This window comes from Sus scrofa, chromosome 11 (genome assembly GCF_054392235.1).
Source record: "Sus scrofa isolate SSC_HxYL_T2T_F1_AM1 chromosome 11, Sscrofa_HxYL_maternal_Yorkshire_Landrace_v2.0, whole genome shotgun sequence".
Taxonomy (NCBI): Eukaryota; Metazoa; Chordata; class Mammalia; order Artiodactyla; family Suidae; genus Sus; species Sus scrofa.
In genome coordinates this window covers 78,292,611-78,312,315 of record NC_139393.1, presented here as the reverse complement: position 1 = coordinate 78,312,315, position 19,705 = coordinate 78,292,611, and the positions used below count along the sequence as shown (strand labels likewise).

Below are 19,705 nucleotides of genomic sequence, written 5' to 3'. Positions count from 1 at the left end.
ACAGCCACAGCAACGAGGGATCCAAGCTGCGTCTGTGACCTACACCACAGCTCACAACAACGCTGGATCCTTAACCCACTGAGCAAGGCCAGGGATCAAACCTGCAACCTCATGGTTCCTAATTGGATTCATTAACCACTGAGCCACAATGGGAACTCTAAAAAATAATTATAATTTTAATTATAAAATATAATTAAAATAATTATGAAATGTAACTACTGATGAAGTATCCTTAATCTTCTCGCCTATCGGTGCATTTTCTTGTAAAGTCTAGTCTCTGGCACTTCCCAGCGTTCACTGGCTTATGGACACATCCCTCCAGTCTTTGCCTCTGTCTTCACATGGTCTTTCCCCCTGTGTCTCTGTATCTTCTCTTTGTCTCCTATAAAGACACTTGTCATTGGATTTAGGGCCATTTAGGTCCAAGGTAATTTCATCTTGAGGGTGTTAACTGTACATGCAAGGACCCTATTTCTCAGTAAGGTCCCATTTCACAAGTAGGCAGCTTAGGACTTGGATAAATCTTTGTGGGGAGGGACCCTAATCACCCACCACATCTTCTAAAGACCTTCCTTTGGAAATTAGGAACAACCTCAGGATTCTCACCATCACAACAACTGCCCTTCTACCCAAGGCTGGAAGTCTGAGCTAGCACACTCAACCCGGAAAAGAAGTAGGAAGTTGAAGGATTGGAAAATAATCAAAGTATCATAAAAACCAGATGATAGGCTTTAGTACAGAGAAAATCCAAAAGAATCTATAAATTGATGGAGTTAACAAGAAAATGTACAAGAAAATGTGGCATTTGTTACATACAAAGCTAGTATATAAAATTCAATACCTGGTATTTTAATATAGTGGGTAGTAACAGAAAAATTAAAATGTTTAAGATAAGATTTAACAATAGCTTTGAAAACTGTGAATTATTTGATGAATTAAATCTAGCAAAAATGGACAAGATCTTTATAGAGAAAATTATGAGAACTTTTTTAAAAGTAATTAAATTGGAAAATATTACATGTTCATGGATTGGCAGCCTCAGCATTAAAGATGTCAGCTTTGGAGTTCCCGTAGTGGCTCAGCAGAAACAAACCTGACTAGCATCCATGAGGACTCAGGTTCGATCCCCGGCCTTGCTCAGTAGTTAAGGATCTGGTGTTGCCGTGAGATGTGATGTAGTTCGCAGATGCAGCTCAGATCCTGCATTGCTCTGGGTGTAGTATAGGCTGGCAGCTACAGCTCTGATTCGACCTCTAGCCTGGGAACGTCCATCTTCTGCGGGTGTGGCCCTAAAAATATTAAAAAAAAAAAAAAATCAGCTTTCTCTCACATACCATAGTGTCAATGTAGTCCTAACCAAAATATACCCTGTCCCTTTTTGTAGAACTTATAAACCTTTCCTAAAAAATGCATGGACCTGCAAAGTCCAAGATAAACTAAACTCTTTCTTTTTTTTTTTCCTTTTTACAGCGGCATGTGTGGCATATGCCACTTCCCAGGTTAGAGGTTGAACGGGAGAAACAGGCCTACACCACAGTAACAACAGAGCCAAACCGCATCTGCGGCCTACACCACAGCTCACGGCAATGCCGTATCCTTAACCCACTGAGCTCGGATCGAATCCACGTCCCCATGGACACTATGTCAGGTTCTTAACCTGCTGAGCCACAATGAGAACTCCGAAAAAGTAAACAGTCTTGAGGTAGGATGAATCATGAGAAACTTCCCACTATACAGCAAGACTTTTCTGAGGGGGCCACACCCACAGCATGTGGAAGTTCCTGGGCCAGGGATGGATCGCACACCATAGCAGCTGCCCAAGCCCCCTCAGTGAAACGCCAAATCCTCAACCCACTGGGCCACAAGGGAAATCTAAGCAAGCTTTATAAAGCTTCAGAATCAAAGACATATGATACTGGTGCAGAGATAGGAAAAAGAAAAAGAAAAACAGAACAATACCAAAGAGTCATGAATGAACAGACTAGAAGCTTGATCTGCAATCCAAACCACAGAGAACTGGAGAAAGTGCACACGAAGCTAGGACAATGGGTTTCAATGGGTATCAATGATTCCGATTCCAACCCCAATGGGTGGCTCTCCCCACATGACCAGGCAATTCTCCAACACCAGTTGGGTATCCAAGAATCCAACTCAATTCCAACACTATCTACATAGAGCACATCTGATTCCTCAGGTTAAGGGCACAGTTCACAAGATCGTCCTTCACTTCAAATGCCAATCACCAGTCCAGGTTGTCACTTTGTGCTTCTGACTGACTGGCTGTAAATCAGAAGTTCCCATGACCCCCCCCCATGAGTTCAGTTAGTTTGCTAGAGCAGCTCACAGGACTAAGGAAACCAGGTTATGCACTCGACTACCAGCTTATCACAAAGGATATGAAAGGATAGGACTCCACAGCCAGATGAAGATGTACACGGAGCAGGGGCCCAAACAAAGGAGCTTCTGTCTTTGTGGAATTTGGGGTTAGGCTTGGTGACTGAGGAAGGGTCTGGGTCACCAACCTGAAAATTCTTAAACTCCATCCTTCTGGGTTTTTACAGAGCCTTCATTAAGTAGGCATGGCTGATTACCTCCCAGAGTGGGGTTAGAGGGACATTGAAAATTCCAACCCTCTAATCACATGATTGGCTTTCTTGCCAACCAGTCTCCCACTTGTGGTACTTTCCAAAAGTCAACTCATCAACATAACAAAAGACTCCTTTATTGCTTTATTGCTGTCATTTCAGAAATTCAAAAGTTTTAGGAGCTCTGTGCCAGAATTGGGAAAAAGGAAGACAAAATACATATTTCTTATTGTAAGTCATACTATGACAGGTATTCCTATGGGGAAGAAAAACAGCTGAATCCTTAGCACACACTGTACCCGAAGATCAATTCCAGGAGGATTAGTGACAATAGGCAAAACATAATATTTGTAATCAGCAAAGAGGCTGTGCATTATATGAGTAGTATAATAATAGGATACTGGCAGCTGCAGGAGCTGAAGCATTAGTTCCTTCACTCTGTGGTTCTGATAAATTAAGCCTTATAACTTATTACCCAAAAAATGACAACTCTAGAAGTTTCCAGAACATGTGTTTCTCATTGTGCAAATCTTTTCTTCTTCATCCATCACAACGGCAGGGCCACAGATGGCCCCTGTGTTCCCTAGACCTTGAATGACACTTTCGCATAGCAGGAATTCCTCTCGCTGTAAAAATAAGTGAAAAGTAGGTGATGACAGGATGGCATTTGTACTCTTATCCCTGCTTGTCTTGTAAATCTTTTGTTTAAGTCTAAGTGAATAGAACTGAGACTCCAATAGGAATTCAGGAGGACTGACTTTGAAGTTGAACTCAGAGTGTGTGACTTGTGGATGGATGTTTCGCAAGTTTCATCTTGTTGGTGTGTTTTGAAGTCTGGTTTAGAGAACCAGACTTTCAGTTCAAATTAAGATATAAGAAATTGAATTGAAATATGCTCATATACATAAATTTTGCCCTCTCTCAAAAAAATTCTGTAACATTTTTTCAATCAACAATAAATTATAGCTCTCTTTCCATTATCTTACTTTTTTTTTTTTTTTCTTTTTAGGGCCACACTTGCAGAATATGGAAGTTCCCAGGCTAGAGGTCGAATCCAAGCTGCAGCTGCCAGCCTACACCACAGCTCATGGCAACACCGGATTCCTGACCCACAGGGCGAGGCCAGGGAGAGAAACTGCATCCTCATGGATATTAGTCAGATTCGTTTCCACCGAGTCACAACAGGAACTCCCTATCTTGCATTTTTCCTGAGAAGGATATTTTGGATGTAAAGGGAGGACGTGCTATAAAGGTCTAGTGTAAGAGATGCTTGTGATTATGGATCGGTTCTATACGTTCATTATAGAGCTGGTTACATAAATATACACAGATAACAAAGCTACATAGAATTACACATACACACAAACACACACAGACACAAATGCATATATAGTTGAGGAAATCTGAATAAGTTCTGTGAATTGCATAATGTCAAGCTCCTGTTTTTGATACGTTTATAACTTCCCATGAATATATAATTAGTTCGAAGTGGAATTTTATTTCAAAAGTAAAGAGGCTCATAATAATGAAAAATCAACTTCTTCCCATCACTATCTTCTCAGGAGAACCACTGTTAAGAAGTAGATTTTCAGACATTTTTCTGGATTCATAAACTTGGAGGTTAGGTCCTTCAGGGACCCAGACCCCAAAAATATATCCTCTCCATCCTTTCTGCTATACAAGAAGGATTGTTTCTAATTTTCACTATCTCAAAAAGAAGGCTGCCTGCTGGTAATATCGTGGGATAAATTTCTCAAAGCGAAGTACTGACACAATGGATACATTTTTACAGATAAAGCAAAACAGAAAGAGACATACAAACAATGCTCCCATTACTAGGGTATTAAAATGTCATTTTCCTGTATATGCAACAACACTGGGTATTATTCCTTTTTTTCATTTTTGTCAATTTGAAAACAAAACTTGTTTAAAAAATGTTTCCCTGATAACCTACTACTTATGAAATTGAATATCTTTTCCTCCTTGTCTTTGACTTTTCAGCAATGTCAAATTTTCTATTTTGGACATTTTTTCTTACTGATTTGTTTCAACTCTTTGTATTTACAGCCATCAACCCTTTCTATTATGTTTGTTGCAAATGTTGTCCTTCAGTTTTTGTCATCCTTTGATTTTGCTCACGGTGCCTCTCTCAGTATAGATGTTCTTAATCTTTATGTGGTCAGATCTGTCCATTGTAATTTTATGATTTCTTGGCTTTGCACCTTACATAGAAAGGCGATCTCACCTTGAGAGATAAAAAACATTTTCCAAATTACCTTAAAGTATGATCCTCTAAATTTTTACTGTCTTTTGATATCAGTATGATAACTTGATATCACATTATATATGTAATGTATATAATAGTATAGATATCTTTACTATTCTTTTTAAAATTGTTCTCTTAATTTTCTTTTTTTATTACTCAAATGAATTTATCATATCTGTAGTTGTATAATGATCATAACAATCTGATTTCACAGGATTTCCATCCCACAGCCCAAGCACATCCCCCCACTCCTCAAACTGTCTCCTCCGGAGACCATAAGTTTTTCAATGTCTGTGAGTCAGCATCTGTTCGGCAAAGAAGTTCAGTCTGTCCTTTTTTCAGATTCCACATGTCAATGAAAGCATTTGATGTTGGTGTCTCATTGTATGGCTGACTTCACTTAGCATGATAGTTTCTAGGTCCATCCATGTTGCTAAGAATGCCGGAATTTCATTCTTTTTAATGGCTGAGTAATATTCCATTGTGTATATGTACCACAACTTCGTGATCCACTCCTCTGTTGATGGACATTCAGGTTGTTTCCATATCTTGGCTATTGTAAATAGTGCTGCAATGAACATCGGAGTACATGTGTCTTTGCGAGTTATGGTTTTCTCTGGATAGATGCCCAGGAGTGGGATTGCTGGATCAAATGGTAAATCTTAATTTTCTTATCTGTACTTCCAGTTGAACTTGAAAGTCACTTTGTCAAGACCTCTAAAAATTCCAAGTGAGATGTCATTAATTTGTATAGTTGATGAAACTAAAACATTTATTATTTTCCCCTTGAGAAAGTGGTGCATACTTCCATTTAATCAGACCTTTTTTGAGCTTGTTAAGTAAAATGTTATGGTTTTTTTCAAAAAGAATGTGAATGCTTTACAGTATGTTTTTTCTTAGGTATTTTATACACTTGTTTCTATTTTGCCCAGTCTTTTAATGTTCTTTAATTTGTTCTTTTTTTGGGGGGTGCACTTGCACTATATGGAAGTTCCCGGGCCAGTCTATACCACAGCCATAGCAACACCGGATCTGATCTATGTCCTATGCTGCAGCTTGCTTGCAGCAATGCTGGATCCTTAATCCATGGAGCGAAGCCAGGGATAGAACATTCATCTTCATGGATACCAGTCTGGTTCATAACCCTCTGAGCCACAATCTTTAAAAGCCGTAAGCCTTTTTTAAAAGTTATATTTTTTTAGCAAGTTATTTAATGTGCTTCAGAAAGCTTCAGATTTTTGTTTGTTCTATACCCAACTACATACTTCACTGTCTTATCAGATCTAAGAAACTTTACTTGATTTCCTCAAGTATGACCATATTTGAAAATAATGAGAGTGGAATTCCTATTGTGGCTCAGCAGTAACGAACCCAACTAGTATCCATGAGGATGCGGGTTCAATCCCTGGCCTCTCTCAGTGGGTTAAGGATCCAGCATTGCTGTGAGCTGTGGTGTAGGTAGCAGATGAGGCTTGGATCTGGCATTGATGCAGTTGTAGTGTAGGCTGGCAGTTACAGCTTGGATTCGACCCCTACTTGGGAACTTCCATATGCCAGGGGTGCAGCCCTAAAAAAAAAAGCCCCCCCCCAAAAAAGAAAGAAAATAATGAGTGTATCTTCTTTACCATATCCATATTTTTATTTATGTTCCATCCTTACTGCATTTAGTGGGACCTGTAGCATAATTTTTTGTTTTGTTTTGTCTTTGGCCATTGTGATTAAATCCAGGCCACAGCAGTGAAAGTGCCAAGTCCTAACCACTAGACTACCAGGGAACTCCCCCTAGCACCATGTTGAAGAACTGTGGTGATAACAAACATTCTTATCTTGTTTCAGACTTCAGTGACATATTAGTCAGGTTCTCCAGAGAAATAATCAATACATTGTACATAGGCAGAGAGATTGAAGGATTGGCTTACACACAATCCTGAAGGCTAGCAAGTCCAACATCTGCAGTTCGCATGTGAAAGCCACCTGGCTGGAATCCTAGGGAAGACCTATGGTGCAGTTCAACTCTGAAGGCTGTCTGTGGGCAGAATTCCTCTCTGCACAGCGGAGATCAGTCTTTTGTTTTCTTCAGTCCTTCCATTTATCCAGCAAGTTATGGAGCGCAATCGGCTGGACTCAGAGTCCACTGATTTCTGTTCATCGCATCCAACAACACTCACAGAAAATCCAGAGTAATGTTTGACCACATATCTGCTTGCTTGGGTTTAAGGGTAGGAGGAAATGGGCACAGGTTTCTTTGTGGGGCGATGTAAATGTTCTTAAATGATGCCGATAGTTGCAAATCTGCTGATTGTGAATTTACTGAAAACCACTGAATTGTATTCAAAGTGAGTGGATTTTATGGTGTGTTAATAAAGCCATTTTTAAAAGCATAGGTAGAAAATTAGGAAGCGCGTAGTGTTAAGACTTTGCAATTCAATGCTGGAGGGGGTGTGGAGAAAAAGGAACCCTCCTGCCTCATTAGTGGGAATGTAAGCTGGTACAACCACTATGGAGAACAGTACAGAGGTACCTTAGAAAGTTATACGTAGAACTAATATGACCAGCAATCCCACTCTTGGACATATATCCAGACAAAACTTTTCTTAAAAAAGACACATGCACCCACATGTTCCTTGTAGCACCATTCACAATAGCCAAGACATGGAAACAACCCAAATGTCCATCGACAGATGATTGGATTAGGAAGATATGGTATATATACACAATGGAATACTACTCAGCCATAAAAAAGAATAAAATAATGCCATTTGCAGCAACATGGATGGAACTAGAGACTCTCATGCTGTGAAGTAAGTCAGAAAAAGAAAGACATATCATATGACATCACTTATATCTGGAATCTAATATATGGCACAAATGAACCTTTCCACAGAAAAGAAAATCATGGACTTGGAGAATAGACTTGTGGTTGCCAAGGTGGAGGGGGAGGGAGTGTGGTGAATTGGGAGCTTAGGGTCAACAGATGCAAACTTTTGCCTTTGGAGTGGGTTAGCAATGAGATCCTGTACTGGGAACATAGTTAGCACCAGGAACTGTGTCTAGTCACTTATGATGGAGCATGATAATTTGAGAAAAAAGAATGTATACATGTATGTGTAACTGGATCACCAAGCTGTACAGTAGGAAAAATACTGTATTGGGGAAATAACAATTAAAAATATAAGAAAATAAAAGTCTAAATTAAAAAAAAAAAGTTTGTAATTCAAGAAAATGCTTGAGAAAAATGACAGTAAGTGGTTTTCTGCATTTTATTTCCTTCCATGTCCTGTGACAGAAAAGAAGGTGATTATAAACTGCCCTGGGCTTGGGGCAAGAGTCATTAATTCAAGGCAAATTGATTTGCCACTAATCATTCCATACACAGGAGATTCAAAATAAAATAACAACAATAAAGATGGCTGCCTTCTGTCCAGGAAGAAGACAGACAAGTTCATGGCATGCTGAGCGACTAGAGTAGAAGGATAGAAGTGCGCCTGAGATTAGGGAAGGCCTCACTGAGAAGGTGGTATGTGAGGCCCCGAGGAGTTCAGCTCCAGCCACTGAGGTCTTTTCAAAAACAGTGAAGAGCCAAAAGCCCTGCAGTGAGTCTGATGGGTTTGGCTATGAGACTAGTGAAGAGGTAGTAGTTGGAGCTGAAGGAGCCAGGGAACCGAGAATAGTAGGATATAGATAAGAGGTAAATCTAAAACCTTGGTCTTTGCAAGGCCTTCTTTAGCTTTGATTATGGGCGAGATGAGAAGCCTTTGAAAAGTGTTGAGGGGTGGGTGTAAGTTTTAACAGGGTCCAGCTGGCTGCTGCACTGATCAGTAGCAAAAAAGTGGGGGCAAGCGTGTGAACCATCCTATTCCAACAATCCAGGCAAAGCAGGAGGTGGGGCTCGGACGGGTCTTGTGGAAGTGTGAGAAGTAGTTGGGTCCTGTACACATTTGCAAGTCGAACAAACAGGACTATTGATGGTGGGGTTTGGCAAAAGAGAATAATCAGAGTCGACCCCGCGTGCAACTGCTGGAATGCAGAGGCTGGGACGGGAAAGCGTCCTGAGCAGAGGAGGTCGGGCAAGAGGAAGCGACAGAGGGCAATTCTCCCGCCCCGCAGGTCGGGGAGGAGGCGCAGCTGCAGCCGCGCGGGCAGCGGCGGGAAGACTCTCGTTCCCAGCGTGCTCCGCGCGCCCGGCCGCGCGCCCGGGGGGCGGGGCCTGCGCGCGCGTGCGCCGTAGCGGGACGCGCGGGCGGGTGCGGCAAGGCGGTCCCTTCGAGTGTGGTAGTTCGCTCCCTGAAGGGAGTCAGGGCGGTTAGGTGCTCGCGGCCACTTTCCCGTCCCCGGTAAGTGCGGCGGCGGCGGCAGCGGTTGGGGACGCCAGATGGGGACGGCTTCCGAGGGCCCCGGGGGCCTCCCGCTGACCCGTCTGAGGCGGCTCGGGTTAGCGGCCGTCGCCCCTCAGGGGCTGTTGGGCGGCCCCCTGAGGCGTTCGGCGTCGGTTCGCTCCCGCGGGCGGCGGCCGCTGGGGCTTCGCGATCGGGAGGCGGAATGTGGGTCGGTGCGGGCGGGGAGAGCCGAGCGGCTCCGGCCTGGGTCCCGCGAGGCGGCCTCGGAGCGGCGAGGGTCGCCCGGGCCCCGGCGACGGCCGCGGCGCAGCCCCGGGGCCGGTGGGCGGAATAGGACGCTCCTCGGGCGCCTTTGAGCCCCCAGCCCCGCGGAACCTCGCCTCGAGTTCCCCGTGTACGGCTTGGCGTTGTTGCGGACGCGGCCGGAGCATCGACCCCCCGGAGGACTTGAACTCTTAACGTCTGTGTTTGCCCCGCGATCCCCAACGTCCCGCCCCGACGTGGTCGGTAACGCCCAGGCGTTCTGCCAGCTGAAGGTTCCTGGGTTGGTGGCATCCGCAGTCACACAAGTCACTCTCGAAAACGCTCAGGACGTGGGCACACGACCCGGTACGATTGATCATCGCTGCCTCTCCCCCAGGGTGGTGGAGACGCTTCCAGCCCTGCCCCATCTGACCCTAAAGCCCGAGTTGTAACCTCGTCGGTCTAGACCACGTTCCAGTTCAGATTCCCAAGTAGTCCAGCTTGCGTGCACCGTTGTGAGCACACTGTCCGTCGTGAATTCTGGAAGGGGATGGAGTTTCCTTGAATAAAACAAACACCCAAGCTGTTGAGGAATAGAGAGTGGATAGAATGCACGTCCAATTTTACTCCCTCCTAAAATCTCGCTAACATTACCGTAAAGGGACACAGACCCGCAAAGAGGGAGAGAATATGGGGAAGCAAACAACAGCAAGAAAATACTGGGCTCCAGAAAGCAAGTGTCTTAGCAGATTGGCCACATTCTAAACCGTGGAAAAGTTCTATTTAAGCCACACACAGAGTCTTGGAAATGTGCAGAGACTGGCAGCCAGGGACACTTTGGGAACTGGCAGTGAAAGGCGCGGTGCTGGGGATGGATGAGAGGACTCCATGTCCACTCAGGTGAGGTCTAGATATCTGCATCTCCTTCCCCACATCACACTGTTGGTGACTGCTTCTCTCCCATTAGAAGCCAAGCAGGCTATTCTCTTGAGAACGTAAAACAGGTCTTTGCACCTGGGGACCCCAGGCACACTTATGAGGCTACAAGTGTGAAAACAGGGACAATGAAGACTGAAGTTCATCCTCCTACTCCTCCAACTTAAATCCCAGAACTTTTGCAGCCAGTCTAATACCCTTCGGGCTCAAATGTGAGAATTTTACACAAACACATAAGGGGAAAGATAGACACAGTAAGTTGGTCACAGTGGTTGCTTCTGGGAAAGAAACTTTGTGGTTGGGGGGAAACTGTGGGGAGACAACTATTCACATTTTTTTTTAATTGCATACCATGTGCATATATTACCTATTCAAAAATGAAATGTAGGGAGTTCTCATTGTGGCTCAGTGGATTAAGAACCTGACTGGTATCCACAAGGATGCAGGTTTGATCCTGGCTTCCCTCAGTGGGTTAAGGATCTGGCATTGCCACAGGCTGTGGCAGAGGCTGGTCACAGATGTAGCATGGAACTGGTGTGGCTGTGGCTGTGGCTTAGGCCAGCAGCTGTAGCTCCAATTTGACCCCTAGTCTGGGGATTTCCATATGCTGCAGGTGCAGCACTAAAGAAAAAAATGTAGTTCTTAAAAAATAATTGCAAATTAACACATCCTTTGACACATAAGTTCCTTTCCCAGGAATTTATCTTATAGCTGTATCTATACATATTATTTTGTGAAAATAATAAGTGTGGTGCCACTCATTTCAGTATTGCTTTAACAAAAGATTGGCAACAGTCTCAGTGTTCACTAATGGTTGGTAAAATACATTATGCACAACTCTTTCTTGGAATATTTTGTAGCCATAATAATGAAAGAAGCTCATTGTCTAAAGAAGAAAGTAATCACCAAGATATGTACTGGGGGAGTTGTTAGAATTACATATATCAAGCTTGTTTTAAAAAAGGTGTGTGTGTATATGTATATAAAATAACTGAAAGATAAGTGGACTTGGGTAACATTTGTTGCCTTTGAAGAGGGGAGCTGAGTGGTAAGGCAGAAGTGGAATGAGGGAGAGACTTTATATTTTTGGTAACTTGAACTTTGAACCCTGGTATTGTTAATCTCTTCAGTGACTGAATTAGTAAATGTTAATGGGAAAAAGATGAATGATGGAGATCCTGATGTTGATAATGTCCTGAACAATAAAAGGTCTCTTCACTGTAGGAAGGAATGCTGCATTACAAGCCTGAACTCTCAATGGCTCACAGCCTTTTATGCTCTTGGTTCTTGAGATGGATATTTCATGGTGTTTTGGTGGTTTAGATGTTGGCTGGACTAGGCTGGACTCTGGCCTTTGGTTTTGGATTCACACCTGTTCCATGTGTCTTCTGGAACCCAGGCTGGGAAAAAAAAAATACATGGAGCATGTTTTTCTTAGGGCTGAAGGTGAGAGTTCAAGAGCACTTCTGGAAATTTGCCATGTGTCAGCCCAGAAGTAGCAGTTTGGAATTTATCTGTTAGTTAAAGCAAGTCACATAGCCAAGCCCAAAGGCAGTAGGGTTGAGATGTACACTCTGGCTCTGCGGAGTCTCATGATAAAGGATGTGGATGTGTACTTCCATTGCAGGGTGGAAGAGCTGGGAACGATGGTGACGAAGGAAATGGGTTAGTAGATGCTGTGAGATTAAGTTGAAGATGAAGCTGAGAATGAAGATGCTTGGGGGGAAAAGATAAAGCATCCTGCATTGATATGATTTTTCTTAAGCCATCCATGTTAAGATATCACATTGGCTTTATCTTACATAACATCTGTCAGCCCCACATCTGGCCCTCTAACCAATTCTGAGTGACCATAGGAATGAAAATAAATACGGGTACGTGTAAAGAGACCAGTTCCTAGAGAAGTAGTTCTAAATGTGTTTATTTTAGCTACTGAAAGTGTTCATTCATAGTTCTTATGTCATATCCATGTCTGCCAACCCACCTTTCACAACAGAATCTTCTTTTCAGGGAGATGTCCTTTGCTTCTCAGATGTAATGCACTTTAAGTTTGTTATTCAACAGTGAAAATGAGTCATACAGAGGTAATACATATTTTCATATGTTCTGCATCTTCAGGGTTTTTTTTGTTTGTTTTTTGTTTTTGTTTTTTTGTTGTTTTTGGTAGTCATATGGCTTCAGAGTAACTTTGTTATTTTTAACTTGTACTAAGAGATACAGTATAGCATTAGTGGTTAAGAGTAAGGACTTTGAAGGAGCTTGAGTTTGGATCCTGGCAGGTGGATATATAACCTTGGGCACATTATGTAACCTATTGTGCCTCAGTTTTCTCATCTATAAAATGGTGATAATTACAGCATTTGCCTGAGAACTATTAGGAAGGTTAAACGAGTTAATACATGTAAAGCAGTTAAAATAGTAGCTGACACACAATAAATACTTCTCAAATATTATTATTAATGTCATAGCTTTTTATTTGGAGGCTATGAATTAAATCATGGATCTCCTAGAACAAACATATATAGTTAATTATTTGAATAGGCAAGGAAGTAATTTTTGATCCCTTTATTCTCTTGAATTCCAGGTTAAATTAAAAATTCCTTTTGGAAATAAATTACTAGATGCTGTTTGTTTGGTACCTAACAAGAGCTTAACATATGGGATAATTCTTACACATGGAGCATCAGGAGACATGAATCTTCCTCATTTGATGTCACTGGCATCCCATCTTGCATCTCATGGGTTTTTTTGCCTGAGATTTACGTGTAAAGGCCTTAATATTGTACATAGAATTAAGGCATATAAATCAGTTTTGGTAAGAACATTTCTTTATATTTACTTTTGACAATTCTGTTTTTAAAATTAATAAATTTAAGACATTTTATTAGCAGTCATTTGGTTTAATTTAAAAATCTCTAAGTGAATATTCTTAGAAACTCAAAAGTGTGTGAAGACTATGTAGAGGTCACATTTTTCTCTCTTGCCATCTGTTAGTTTCCATGGGGATGAATGCTTACATCATAAATGTTTATCCATGACACTGCCCAGGAATCTACTTATGATGTAATTTTTCTTACTAGAATTATATAGCTGTAAATATAGTTCTGGATATTTTTGCCTTCTGTACTATGAATGTACAAATAGCATGATTTTTGTATATAGCATTTAGAAACCATAAAATCTCTGGCCGAAACAAATCTGAAATTTCTTTTAATCCAAATTATTTAAAGCTTTTAAGTTTTTCAGAGTTTTAAATTAGATAGTAGAAGTAGTACCAAATTTTGTATTAGTTGGAAGCTTTTACTGGCTTTTCTCCCCCTCCAATATTTGTTTTAAAAATATTTTCATATTTGAATTTTTTTAGAGGTTTTTTTTTTTCCACATATTTGCCTGTGTTATCCAGCGTGTGATTTGATAATAAAGAAAGGCATGACCAGAAGAGCGAAGAATTGGTTTCCTCTTCCAAGAAGAATCATTTAAGATTGCATAGTTGTCTTTGCAAGGTTTTTGATATATTTCAGTAATGATGAAAAATATATTGATTTTCCAGTGGAATATTTCATAGGAGAAGAATTGATAATTTTTTGGTCAATTTTCTAGAATTACCTAAAGACCTCAGGAGAATACAAACTTGCAGGTGTTTTCCTTGGAGGTAAGTTGTAATACTTGTAAATACTTGTTTAAAAATCTATTTGTATTAAAAAAATCTATATTAATATAGGAATAAGTAATCAAGAATTAAAATGACAGGAAGAGACTTAAGGAGTTTTTGTTTTATTTTGGTAAGTTACTTCCTAGTATACCCTTAAGATACTTTGTTTAAAGCAAATTTAAACCTTGTATTTAGTAAACCAAAGATAACCTCCTTTTATTTATATCCTTGAGTCACCCTCTCTCAAATGATTCCTTCACAAAGATTATCTTCACCTCTTTAAGAATTCTTCAGAAAAATAATTCCTTTTTTTTTTTAAGTTTGACCTAGAATCAGATTTTGTTTGTTGTTTGTTTTAAATGGCCTTACCCACAGACTATGGAAGTTCCTGGACCCTAGGCAAAGCTGCAACTCAGACCCCAGCTGGGGCAACACCAGATCCTTTACCCCACTGCACTAGGCCGGGGATTGAACCCATGCCTCTGCAGTGACCCAAGGTGCCACAGTCAGATTATTAACCCACTGTGCCACAGTGGGAACTTCTAGGATCAGTTTTTAGATCTTTACAAGGCTCTGGATTGTTATTGTTTTGTTCTTTTGTTTTGCTTTTTAGGACATATGGAAGTTCTCAGGCTTGGGGTCGAATTGGAGCTGTAGCTGCCGGCCTATGCCACAGCCACAGCAATGTGGGATCTGAGCCGCGTCTGACCTGTACCACAGCTTACAGCAACACTGGATCCTTAACCCACTGAGTGAGGCCAGGGATCGAACCTGTGTCCTCATGGATACTGCTTGGGTTCGATGCCACTGAGCCACAGGGGGAATTCCCTTAGGCCTTGGTTTGTTTTTGTTTTGTTGTTTTGAACAAGGCTCTGGATGTTGTGCTTAATCGCCACCTTTTGTATTTAAGTATTTGTTGATAAGCAATATGATAGATGAAGTAAGTGAAATCTGACTTGCCACATTATTATCACCACTGCTTTATGTGAATGTTTATATTTCAAACTGAACTTAATTTTAATTGATTTTAGGTCGTTCAATGGGCTCAAGAGCAGCTGCTTCTGTAATGTGTCATATTGAGCCAGATGATGCTGACGATTTTGTTCGAGGTCTCATTTGTATTTCCTATCCACTGCACCATCCAAAGCAACAGCATAAACTTAGAGATGAAGATCTCTTTCGTATAAAAGATCCTGTGCTGTTTGTGTCAGGCTCAGCAGATGAAATGTGTGAAAAGGTGAATTGTAACTTGATGTTTGTATGAATGAAAGACAGAAATGACTTGGGAACAAGATATTACCTGCAATATTTAGTGTCTTTAAAAAGATGCTGATTTTACTAATACTCATTTTGTACCATAATTACCCTGTTGCTTTGGAGAATCTAAAAATATAAGGATACTGACAATATTTATCTCCCTGTAGAGAGAGTTGGTAAAATGGATCAGTGCGTGCTTATAAAATGATCAATATCTGAATCTTGTGAATTTGGGGTTACTAAACTGTACATTTGGTTTATCATTTTGACATTTAAGCAGATTCTTCAGTTATAAAATTGACTCTTGAGAAAAAAGCAAGTTGTACATACTACTAAATTTTAGTGTATTTCCCAGAGCATAGAATTTCCTTGGGAGAAATATTTTTTAGAATTTTTTGCTTCAGCCTATTTAATAACTTTTTATCATCAATAATAAATGCTTGTTCTCTTCTGTGGTATTGCTGTGTCTGAGAAATGTGAACTGCCACGTCTTGCATGTTCCATTGCCTCCAAAGTTATCTCTAGAGTAGGTTTTAATGAATATTAGTGAATGGATGCCAGTATAGGTAGGGTGGGAGAGAGAAAATCTTTATTAAACACCAATAAAGCATTAGTCTAGCATCCTCTTCTTTCTTTCCTTTAGAACTTATTGGAGAAAGTGGCACAGAAAATGCAAGCTCCTAATAAAATCCACTGGATCGAGAAGGCAAATCATTCCATGGCAGTGAAAGGACGGTCAACAAATGATGTTTTCAAAGAAATAAATACACAGATTTTGTTTTGGATCCAGGAAATCACTGAAATGGTCAAGAAATAATTGTCTTTAGTTTAAAGCTATGTTATTTTGAATATAAGTACAGTTAATTTGTTAGAGAACAGCATACCTCTCAGCATTATGATATATTTCAGACTAATGTTCTTTAATGTTTCCTTATTTTTAAAACACATTTTAATTGTGAAATTAATGTCCTTTACAAAATGTCTTTTGAAAGCACTGCTATAGTTGTATAAAGATGATGTACAAATATTGAAGGTGGTCTAAATATAATTTATTTTCATTAATATAGTTTTGAAAAATTAAACATTGAATTTTGTTACAACAAAACTTTTGTCTCATTGCTGTACACCTGAGAAAGTACTCTTAATTTAGTACTCTTAATTTTGCGGAGCAGTGTCATCTTTATAAAAGGAAGACAGAAGTGAAACTAATGGGAAAAAGGAAAATGTACTATAAAGCAGACCATAAAAGTACAATGAAGAAATAGATTTAAAAGGTTTCTAACCAAGCTTTGTATTTATAATATTCAAGTTTGCAAATTAAATGATAGGCATGATATGCATGACCATTCAGAGATAGCACTACAAATACAGGGATAATGTAGAAGGTCATTTAAAGTTGACTTTTCCCTGAGCTCATTTGTAAGAAGCTACTATTCCTGATTGATGAAATAGCTTGTTGTGGAGAATATGTAATTCCCAGAGAGAGATAAGAGCGCTTTGTCTAAGACCAAAATAAACATTTGTGAAAAGGTCCCATCTGCTCTTCTGCACAGAATTGATGCATCTTGCAGGGAAAAGGTGCTGCTCCTTCAAGTTTGAGATTATAGTCAAAGAGCTGTCCTGGCGTCACTTCTGGTAGGTCCTGAGTTATGGCACAACCATTCACTTAGACCAGTGGCTCACACTGGGGGTAATTTTGCCCTCTAGGGGGCATTTGACAACATCTGGAAACATTTTTAGTTGTCAGCTGGGGTGGGGATGCTGCTGACATCTCGCAGATAGGAGGAAGGGATGCTGCTAGCAGTGTCCAGTGCACAGGACAGCCAGCCCTTACAAAGAAGTATCCGGTCCAAAAGGTCAGTGGTGCCTTGGTTGGGAAACTTGTCCTTGATAAACCAGTTTTAGGATTATCTTTAGATCCTTCCTCCTTTACCTTAGCTTTTTTATACCACTTCTGAATTCATTTGCTTCCTTTTAGTTGCCAAAGCCTGGGTTTTCACTCTCAAAAGGCTGACTCATCCCCCTTTTTGATTATACTGCCATCACTTTAAGCCAGGCTCTCATCAGTTCTCATCTGTATAATTACAGTGGCCTAATTCATTTTACTATCCTACTGTCTCCTTGTTTCGATAAAGCATTTGACACCTCCAACTGTTGGTGGCCCTCCAGAGGAGAGTGGTAACATTAAGGACCTTAGTTCAAGGCTCTCCGCAAGAAGCTCTATCGATATTTTAACCTTATTTCCACCCAACTCGTACACTCCAGCCTACCTGGACTACCCGGAATTTTAGAAGAAGTCTTTGTCTTCTCTTCCTGAAACTTTTTTCTTTGTTAGACTTAGCTACCAAATCCTAATCATCCTATAAGACCTTTAAATTCTCTTTCCCACTTCACAACTTTTCTGGAATTACCTCAAGAGTCTCTCCTTCAAAGCCACATAATACCTTCCTTCTCTGTTGCTAATCACACTCTGCCTTCTCAGAGATTATTGATATTTTTGCCCCATTATCACTTCTTACATACTGCTTCAGGTCAGGGAATGGTTTTTACTCATCATCTCCATAAAGCACTTTGTATTACTTGCTTAGTGCCTTATATGTTCATTTTTCAATAAATACTTGTATTGAACTAAAATATTTAAAGAAGGAACATTTCTAACCATGATAAACCATCCCTGGTTTTATATTGCTATTTTATACACCTATTATTGGCACTTTCTTTACATATAAAGAAAAAAAAATCGAGTTCACAATATCTAAATAGTTCAAAGAATGTGACATTGGTAGATTTAACATGTTTTTTTTTTAAACTTTAATAGAATTTGAGTGTTTTCTTTCAGTGTCTTTGTTAGTAAATGGATTTCTCTATTATTGTTTTTGTGACTTTTAAAAAAATCTAGCAGTTACTTTTTATGGTGTTCACTTGAGATTAACATAAGAGGTTTCTTCTGCAAAGGACAGAAGTGTGCATGCTGAAAAATAGGTAATTGTTCTTTTAGTAGTAAGTGCTTAAGTGACAAGCATGACAAAGCGCTGGAGATGGATACTCTTTACCTCTGTGTAGACTTGAGCATCAACAGGAGTGGTACACAGAAGTTCCTTTTCACTTCTATTTGCAGTATACTTATTAGGGATTCAGCACATCAAGCCCTAAAAGATCTAAGCAACTATAGAGAGTTTCCTTAGTGTTAAGAAGTGGAATCCCCTCAAAGATAGTTAACATCATATGAATTAGAGAATGCCCCCACCCCCCAAATCAGGAAAGAGATATTGAGCATTTTGCCAACTCTGTTAAATATTCTAGAAAAACCCAGTACAATAAAATCACCCTGATTGTGTATGTGGATGGGGAGTCAGAAGGGTGTACTTTAGCCTAGAAAAATCCAGAGGAATTGCTCAAGTTTCTTCTAGAACTAAGGAATGCCAACCATGTGTTCTGGAGAGCTATACTTTGCAAAGACAAACTGCATGATCACAGTCAAACCTGAATTAAGATTATAAATACCTGCAGGCTATGGTCCAGTGGACTGGAAAACTAAACTAGGATGTATTATTGATCTCAATATCTCTAATACTTGAGGAAAGAGCTCAATATATCTTCCTTGCACTCAAGGTTATGTGATAGAAGAGGCCTGAACAGTTAATTTGGTGTAAAGAATTATACTTCTTTCCTCAACCCACCTTGAATGCGTGAAGAAAAAGGAAGTATTAATTTACATCTTCAAAGGGAAAGTACTCCAAATCCAAGGTAGTCTTAATATTTTCATTAATAGTCCAGACTTTCTTGTACTTATGACTTTACTCTCTAGAGTTTGAGGAAAAATGGGTGGTACTTAGATCTGGCTCTGCCCAACCTGAATTCTGACATCAGCAAGCATCACAAGTAGCTGCTCCTCTGCTCCTCGGAATCACCAGAAACAGGTGAAGAAGAAATTACCAGGAAACCATTACAAAATCTAACTTTGTTTTTCAACGTAACAGTAGACTATTGAGTGGGAACATTGCTGACAGGCCCCTCTAACAAAAAGAAATGTAAAATGACGTGTTCTATTTTCAAAATAAAAACAGGCAGCTCCCCCCCCCAAGACAAGTTGTCATATGTCCTGCAGAGTGACAAGACATACCAAAATTTATTTGGTAGTCATCTGAAATTCAAATTAAACCGGGGCATCTATATTTGGAAGGTTTTCTGTTTTGTTTTTGTTGCTAAATCTGGCCACCTTACATTCATATTTTTCCTTAAAGCTTAAGATACACCATTCCTGGTGATAAAAGAAAATGGTTACGTCCAATTCAAATTTGTTCTACATTTTTGAAGTTACAGGGTAGTGATCATCCAGTTGTGCTAAGGAAATGTTTATAGAATTGTGGCTTTTTGGTGAGAAATTAATGGAGGATCATTTTTAAATTTTAATCAAAAAACTACTGAT

At 40.2% G+C, this 19,705-nt stretch overlaps 1 protein-coding gene across 5 annotated transcripts; it reads left to right on the top strand.

Moving 5' to 3' along the window:
- The first annotated feature begins 9,077 nt into the window (after positions 1-9,077).
- Positions 9,078-16,381, top strand: TEX30 (testis expressed 30). 5 transcript variants are annotated; one of them, XM_084982269.1, is made up of 7 exons: positions 9,078-9,185; positions 11,995-12,241; positions 12,378-12,451; positions 12,952-13,182; positions 13,968-14,019; positions 15,051-15,256; positions 15,920-16,381. In XM_084982269.1, exons 3-7 carry the CDS (start codon positions 12,437-12,439, stop codon positions 16,091-16,093), a joined length of 678 nt encoding a protein of 225 aa, XP_084838395.1. In that variant the 5' UTR covers positions 9,078-9,185; positions 11,995-12,241; positions 12,378-12,436; the 3' UTR covers positions 16,094-16,381. The 5 variants fall into 5 exon arrangements, with proteins under 5 accessions (XP_084838395.1, XP_020921552.1, XP_013847123.1 ...); XM_021065893.2 differs by lacking the exon at positions 11,995-12,241; XM_013991669.3 differs by lacking the exon at positions 11,995-12,241 and having other exon boundaries at positions 9,078-9,797.
- The last annotated feature ends 3,324 nt before the right edge of the window (positions 16,382-19,705 follow it).